An 8894-nucleotide genomic window follows, 5' to 3' on the forward strand; every position below is an offset into this window, starting at 1 on the left:
TAAATAAAAACAACATAGAATCTTAGTTCTCAGATCTTCATTTAAGTGTAAAGAAATACTTTCATATTTGGAAAACAAAAGAAGATATCTTGAAGCTTTCTTCTGTGATTTTTGACCATATAATCAAAGTCAACATTTTGGACCCCATTGACTTTCTTTGTATGTTTTCGACATGTACTTTTCATTTTTTTCATTCTGAATCAAGAACATATTAGGCAAAAGACATCAGTATCCTAAGGTAAATTTATTACAGGTTTTTAAATAAATATTTCCATCATTAAAATTATTTTACACATCCTCAAATAAAAATATATTTATATTTGTATAAAAAACAGACAAACAAAATGCAACAAAGAACAAAAGCTTTTTCCTACAGTCCATACAATGCATTTATACACCTGGGAATTTACAGTTTAAACCACGGTAGGAAACCTGCGATAGTCAAAAATGTAGCTGCCACATTTAAATATGTATTTAAAGCTCTGTTTGCTTTAACCGTGTTTATCTCCAGAGAGTTCCAGAATCAAGAACCAGAGAGGTTACTGAGAGATGAGCTGGGTATCTTATCGCTGGGTGGTCGAGAGGTGCCCCGGCTGCTGCCTGTGTAACCGAATACAGCCTTGTGTTGTCAGTGCATTCTCTCAGGCCCTTCAAGTCCCCTTGAGCAGCAATACGAAGAGTTATAAATTACTCTGAAACCATCGAAATCAAAGCAGAATGAGAGAGGATAGACTGATGAAGTCCACGTACTACTAAAATGTCAGCGCTTACACATCCCGTGCTTCGCTTACCTATACTCTTACACAGGTCAGTACTAAAAGTCAGGGGTACAAAAATAGATCTCTTTTTTTCTTGAGACTTTTTTTCTCTCCTTATTTTTGTTATTTCTGAAAATTCATAAAAAAGCTAAAGGTTAGGTATATTGTTGCTCAGTACAAAAAACTGTTAAGGAGTCCACAAGAGGAGTTCATTGTTTGAGAAAGTCTCTGGCTTTCGGTCCTCTCCTTTTCTCTGGCTTCACTCTTCAACGCTCTCCTGAGTAGCGGGTGCGTTTAGTCCTTCTGTTGAAAGGGTAGTTGATGAAATCAAAGGGTCTGTGCTCTGCGATTTGGTGTCCCTTGGGCAGCCTCTTCATGAAGTGGACTTCCCGCTGGTGTTGCCTGGTTTTGGAGCCCTTGCGGGGTCTGCCTTTACGCGTGAAGGCCATGTACCAGCCTTCGTACTTCACGTTCTGCAGAGCTGTGTAGTTGTTCTCCAGGACTATCTCTGTGAAAATGCAGTCTTTTCCCAGACCGTTTTTCTGTGAGGACAAGACAAAGACAAAATTTGAGCTCCTGACTGATAGCAAATGTGAAGCTTATCGAAAAATATTTTGGAAAACGTCTGCTCCGGTTAACATAGGGCTTCCCCACACGCACACAGCATATGCTTAAGTCATTATGATCCAAGATCAAGACAGCAGAAGCCAATGACTTTCCCCTTTTAGTAAACACCAGTGTGAATTCCTCCTCTGAGGAAAAAAAAGGTTCTTCTAACATTCATTATGAAGGCATAAAATTGTATTATGTTCAGTGCAGAGAGTATTACAATAATATTTTGATTTCTCTAGGATGCTGAAAATAAGTGTCTTTAAAGGCATCTATGGTTCGATGAAGAAGCTTCATCATTCTCTAAACATTAATAGATACAGTTGAAGTCATAATTATAGCCCTTCTTTAATTTATTTATTTATTTAAATATTTCCCAAATGATGTTTAACAGAGCAAGGAAATTTTCACAGTATGCCTGATAATATTCTCTTCTGGAGAAAGTCTTATTTGTTTTATTTCGGCTAGAATAAAAGCTGTTTTAATTTTTTTACAATCCATTTTAAGGTCAAAATTATTAGCCCCTTTAAGCAATTTTTTTTCGATAGTCTACACAGAACAGCCCATCATTATACATTAACTTGCCTAATTACCCTATCCTGCCTAGTTAACCTAATTAACCTAGTTAAGCCTTTAAATGTCACTCTAAGCTGTTTAGAAGTGTCTTGAAATATCTGTAGTGAAATATTATTTACTGTCATCATGACAAAGATAAAATAAATCAGTTAATAGAAACTAGTTATTAAAACTATTATGTTTAGAAATCTTTCGAAAAAAATCTTCTCTCTGTTAAACAGAAATTGGGGAAAAAAATAAACAGGGGGGCTAATAATTCTGACATAATAATTCTGATATAAAATGTTCACTGAAACGTTCCAAAATAGTTGAATCTATGTGAAACCCCCTCTAGGAATCTTTGTTTTTAATAATGTATCAATATTGCTTTTAAAATTAAGCCTGCGTCATTTTACGTTCATAACAACAGGGCCCTCAAACGTCATCCAGCCAGTAAAGCTAAATGGGGTAAAGAGCCAAACTAGGAGCCAAGCTAGCCTTTCCCCAGCCTCTTAACAAAATGGTCTGTTAAAAACCTCAAATCCAAAAGACTTGCTTATCAACCAATAAAAAACAACAACAACAGAAAAAATTCTCTCTCTCTCATGCAGGCTGTCGTTGGGCGGCCAATATGTCAGATAGCATAAGATCAGGGGTGCCAAGCAGATGGTCCACCTGGTAGGGTGCTGGGAGGTGGGGGCCGAACCTCCATCCCACTTTATTACCATTCACAGCAAGGAGAAGGCACAAATCCACATTGGAACAAGAGTAGCCAGCTAAAAAAGGAAGAAAGATCCCATTCTTCAAACTCGATTTTACCTGCTGCAAGCAGGAAGTGTCTAGTGCCAACTAACAAATAAAAAATGAAATTTGATGGATATAATAAATGATCATCTTGATAAAATCAGAAATGTCTCATCTACAAGCTAGTGAATGCTGAATTTACCGCATGAGATTATGAGTGACGTTTCTGAATTTCTAATTGATCTGTTTTTTGGGATTCTTCTTATTCATTAATAATCTTGACTGAAGCATATGCTGTGTTTGGGTTGTCAACTGAACATTTTTAGTAAGTCTCAAAAGTGATGACTTTTTTACATACCTTGCCAATCAGTTTCCCTCTCCTGTTCATACAGATGTAAAAGCCCGTTTCAGCTCCTTTAATTCGAACTCGACTCCCAAATGTGTCCGTCTCCACTATAAGCTTGGCTATAAAGAGAAAAGAAGATTTTATTAGACGTTGTGACTTTGTGGAAAATTGAATTACAATTCAAAAAGGAAAAGTTCAGGAGTAAACACACATGCGCATATGCACACAGAGATATACATACATACGGGCATAAATATGTGAAATCCGAAGGGACTACTCTTTAGGATTTATGTCAGCTTAAAATCTAGCAGAATGATAAAAACATGTGCACTTCAATTCTTCTGGAAGAAACCAAAGGCTTCCTGGCAGGACTTTAAACTTTTTACCTTTTATGCAAGTACATAAACAACATGTGAATTGTTATCACATGTTATGCACATACCAACAACTTAAATAAATAATTAAAAGTAAAGTTTTGGAGGTTTTTTCAATTAAAAACATTTCATTTGATTAATTTATTATTATTTATTTTCTTGTTAATTACGCAAAACGAAATAACGTTTCTTATAGGAAACATCCAGAGCAGTGTTTGAATGGAAACTGACTTTCCATGATATATATTCTCCATGCCAAGAATTAGCACTTGCAGCCATTCTCTGATTCAGCCCCCATACTCTGAGTGATCGTAAAGAGTTACGGTTCAAATGGAGGGGGTCAGATAACCTGCTGGTGAAGAGCCTAACCACAAGCCCAGAGCCGGAGCCAGGCACTGGCCCGAACTAACAGCCCTGCTGTCTCTACAACATGCTCAGGTGACATGAATGTCACCAAAACCACGCAGGACTGGAGCCAGCCTTCCAAAAATACCACAACAGAGCTGATATTTATGGGCTTTTTATACACCATATAAAAGAGAGCTACAAATAAAGAGATCTGATTTAAGTAACAAATTAAATGCATTTATTTCCATTTGTTTATCTGCTTCTTATTTTGTGAAGTGCTTTAAAATGTTTGTAAAAATTATCATTAAAAAGCTAATAAGAGGTTTAATCAGTGATGTAAAAATTTGAAAACAATCCAAATTAATCCAAGAAATCTTTTAAAACAGACAGATAAGGTATTTAAGCTCTATGAGATGTCTGTCAGCAGGACTGAATGACCATAGAAAGCAACCGCGAGGGTCAGAATTCGGCTAGACATATTTTCACCCTGAGCTGGTCTGGAGAGGAGGGAACGTTCTTCAGGAAATGTTCAGAAGGTTGAAGTAAGAAGAGTTCTAATGGCTCTTCCAGACATGCACATCTCTCTAGAGACTCACCTTCAAAAATCTACAATCCATTTAACAATTTTTGCACTGCATTGCTTATTTTAACTTCACCAACTGACCAGATGCCCAGCAATTCAAAAGCAGTGAATCTTAACGATCCACTAAATAAAATAGCACAAATAAAGCTCAGTTTAAAACCAAAAATGACAAGTTACACAAAGAACCTTTAAATTCTGAAGTTCTTAATCAATGTAATAAATATTTGGATGCACTGAAACATATAATAACCTGCTATAACATAGCCTTTTTTTGTCTTCAAATAAAAATAGTATTTTAACATGAAAAACATATTTAAAATAATTCCTCAAATCCCCTTTGTGATGTAGGGTATAGTGTGGTCAAATTTTAAGCTGTTGTGTAATATAGATAAATAGGATGCTCTTACCATGAACGTCGCCATCTTCGGCCATGGCGTTGATTTTCTTGTTGGCCAGAACTTGCACGTGCTTGCCACTGGTTCGGCTGTAAAGCTGGTAGGTCCGGATTAGTCTACGGCTCACCCGGTCCGTCACCTTACTTTGCTCACTCACATGCTGTGTAAAATTAGGCGGGGACTGAATGGTTACCTGTCAGAAATTAAATACCATATAATCAATACCTGCACAAATTGCTTCATCATTCGTTCAAACGGGCCTATAAATAACGCTATTCTTTATATAGGCTAATCCTTTTATTATATGGGCTAATCATTTAAAATAACACAAGCGTAATACATGCGTAAAGTGTTCAATTCATCAAGACGCGCTATTTAAATGTCGCGCTGTGATATTCAGAAAACTTCATTTGCGGCTTCATCGAATGAGGTTTCGAGGCAAACGCTTTTAAACGCTTAAGTTGAGCATTTTATGTCATTGTGTCCCCATATTTCATCACTGACCACTGACTCAAGGCTGGCATACTTCACGCGCTCATGCCCACGCGCCTGTGCCAGTATTCTAGTGTTACCTGCCAGGTTACAGCGCCCACTGTGATACCCATCTGATAAGAACATCGTCTCCTATCGCACTTGTAGTGCCTTTTAATTTACATAGCCTATATATATATATATATATATATATATATATATATATATATATATATATATATATATATATATATATATATATATATATATATATATATATATATATATATATACATATATACAATACATTTACACTCTTAAAAATACTGAACATATATAAAATAAAGGCCATATATTTACAAATCTGGCTTTCCCAACATATTTTTTTCTTAAAAATAAATAATCTAAAGACGCATATTTGAAATGGAGAGCTTTCAAAGGTGTTAAAGGTTTTTTATTGAACAATTAATGCCATTAAAGAACCTTTGTTTTTTTATAGAGCAAATAAAATACACATCTAAATTTAGTAGCGCGTGCCGATGCATTAGCATCTCAGAATCGATATTTGAGAGTAATGTTTCTCCAGCAATATATGTAGGTAAATTTCAACAGCATGCATAAATGATTTAATAAAATGACATTAGAAGCATATTTTAAGATTGCACATACCTGAGCATAGTAGCAAAACGCAAAGAGGTGAAGGAATCTGAAGGAGAGAAAATCTCACATTAGTCTTTGGAAAGCAAAGCTGTTAATGCGCGAAAAGGAATTATAACGGAAATATACTTACAGATAACTCAGCCGTGATGGTATGAGTCTCATGTTTATAATCTCAGTGAAAAAAAAGTGATTAAAAAAATAGGTATATATAGAATAATATCAGGTTTTCCAACTCAAATGTGTAAAGTCCTGCGCTGGTATCCACACTGTGACTCGCAACATATGATGAACAGATCAACTGGCAATTTACAAGATCTGCTGCTGCTTCTGCTCAGAAGCAGAAAGAAATGTCCAAGGTTTTTTTCAGACTGACACCGCTGACAAGTACATGCGCTACCTGCATTTCCTTCATTACAACGAGAACAACAAATAAGTGCACTTTACGCAAAACTCGCGGCATGTAAACGATTTACTTTTCAAGTTTAAGCGAAAGCGCCTCTGATGCGCCTGTAATCATGCAGCCCGAGGAAATCCCGAGCTGTCCATGAAGGTGAGGAGCGCAGCACAAATAGATCCTTTGACGTTTGATCCAGGCTGAGTCCTGTGTGAATGTCAGTCAGAGGAGGCAGGACAGTGCATCTGATGAGCTTTCTTCAAGAAGCAGTGCTGCTGGACTCTCTTATCCCCTCCTCTTCTCCCATTGCCAGTCAGTCTCCAATGTCAACCCCGCTCGCGCTGACACCCCTGGTTAAAATGGTAGGGTTGGTCCTGGAGGAACAAGCCCCCTTTTCAATAGAACAAAAGCAGGGGGGTCTCACCCAAACCCCCACCCCGAACCATTTTTAAATATTCCTTCACCTGAGTCCAGAAGCACTCGGAGAGTTTAGAGGAGCGAACGTTCATAGTGGGTTAATACAATGCAAAGTTATTTGTAATCGGGATAATAAGCGAGCAAAACATTAAAATGTATATTCATAAAAAATGTAAATACATTATAAAACATGCATATTGTCGTCTAAGCTTTCAAAAATCAAGCATCAAGTTGATAAATGTAGTTAATTCTGATTTCAAAAGTGAAACCGAGGCTATTGTGCAAGGCTCCAGACTGCAGAACTGGTTTGCTTCTGGCTTGTGTATTGCCAAAGGAAAGTGTGAGACATATTAAAAGGATTACAGACGATTAGCGGTTTTTTTCATCAAAAGAAAAATCCCTAAAACATCAGAAGGATAACACAGGTGTGAAGTGTCCCATTTCTTGCCAGGCCACTGACAATGCTCTTTAAACTCACATAAAAGTCTGTCATTTAATGGCTGTCATTTCATGTTACACTTAATACTTAATAAAATGCATTATTAAATTACTCAAATGCCATTTAAACAACAATTGCAAGTAAATGTAATTAGGCTAATTTGTAGATATTTAAATGCATTTAACCGCAAAATGGTAGTCTAATAAAATAGTCTTAATTTAAGAACGTAGAACGGCCATTTAGTCAAGCAAAGGAAAAGATCAAGTCGATCAATCTATTTCTAATCGGGACTAATTAAATGTCAACATAAGTCAACTCCACCCTCTATTATGATACTCTTAAAAAAACCTACATCAGAGTGATTTCTAATGGGCCACCATCACTCAAAAGATCGCCCCTTATTCGCGGGTTTTTAGATCCTCATGGCCTACGCCCGTCAAATGAAATGTTGCAGATGATAGGATGAATAACTACTGAAACTTATTTGATCAACAATTAATTAAATGCCACCAACAAATGGCATGATATGAGAGTGCAGGTAATTATTATTTGTGTGCGCAGCCGCAAACAATATCTTTATGCGATCTCATAAAACTCTCAACTAAGCTCTATTTGAGGAATATGAACTGTGAAAATATATCCCAAGCAACAATACTTTGTACCACAGGAGGGCGCTATTCTAAACTGTAGCAGGTGTAACGTGGACTAATGATATATTTTAAGAATTAAGGCCAAGTTGGCCAACAATTGTGAACATGCACTTATATTGTTATGTATTTTTATATTTGTTATTATGTTATTTATTTGATTTTTTTTTTACATATCTCCAGTGTGTTTACTAGTTTAAACTGCAACAATTAAAAAAAATGATCAGGCTCCTCTGGAAATGTAAAATAGTTTGTATTAGTTTAGCTTTGGTCTTACAGGAAAGGAAAAATGTTGGTGGTTGCACCCCTATTTGTATTTGATTAACACTATTTAGAGATAATAGCTACGATTTGTATAATTTGTGGAGTATTACAGTATATTCTAGACTGAGTTACAGATTTTTAAACAAAATATATTACAGTGCATTATTTTTGATATTCTATACAATTAAAGACACATATATACATTTATATACATTTGTGTTAATTCAAATATACACTACCGGTCAAAAGTTTGGCGTCAGTAGGATTTTTAAATGATTTAAAATAAGCTTATCTTGCTCACCAAGGTTGTATTTATTTAATCAAAAACACAGTACAAATTTTACAATTGTGAAAAGTTATTGCACAGTAAAATAACTGTTCAAAAGTAGTTAATCATTTAATTTAATAATTTATTCCAGTGATTTTAATGATGAATTTTCAGCATCATTGCTCCAGTCTTCAGAGTCACATGATCATTCAGAAATCACTCTAAAATTAAGTATTATTATTATTATTATTATTATTATTATTATTATTAATGGTAATAGTAATAAAAGCAATCAGGACTGGAGTAATAATTTTATTTGAAACTAGATACAATAAGTAATAAATAAATATTTAATAAATAAGAATTTAACAATTTAACAATTTTTTTACATTTAATAAATGCCGCCTTGATGAACAGATTAATTTTATTTGAATGATTAAATAAAATTATTAATTAAAAAACAAACTATCCCAAAACTTTTGACCAGTAGTGTACTGTAAATTTATGCTAATTACACCATTAATTTGATCAATCATAAATAAGCCTATGCAAAACCCAAATACAACACTAAGCTAAATGTTTTACAGATATGCTCTAAATTCAAAACTAATCTGTATATATA

At 35.1% G+C, this 8894-nt stretch overlaps 1 protein-coding gene across 1 annotated transcript; it reads right to left on the bottom strand.

Annotated features, from left to right (window-relative positions):
- Nucleotides 1-277: 277 nt before the first annotated feature.
- Nucleotides 278-6548, bottom strand: fgf8a (fibroblast growth factor 8a). The gene is made up of 5 exons (XM_056470831.1): nucleotides 5974-6548; nucleotides 5853-5889; nucleotides 4725-4905; nucleotides 3025-3131; nucleotides 278-1300 (listed from the first exon to the last, which is right to left on the bottom strand). Exons 1-5 carry the CDS (start codon nucleotides 6003-6005, stop codon nucleotides 1025-1027), a joined length of 633 nt encoding a protein of 210 aa, XP_056326806.1. The 5' UTR covers nucleotides 6006-6548; the 3' UTR covers nucleotides 278-1024.
- Nucleotides 6549-8894: the final 2346 nt, after the last annotated feature.

This window comes from Danio aesculapii, chromosome 13, assembly GCF_903798145.1.
Source record: "Danio aesculapii chromosome 13, fDanAes4.1, whole genome shotgun sequence".
Classification (NCBI taxonomy): Eukaryota; Metazoa; Chordata; class Actinopteri; order Cypriniformes; family Danionidae; genus Danio; species Danio aesculapii.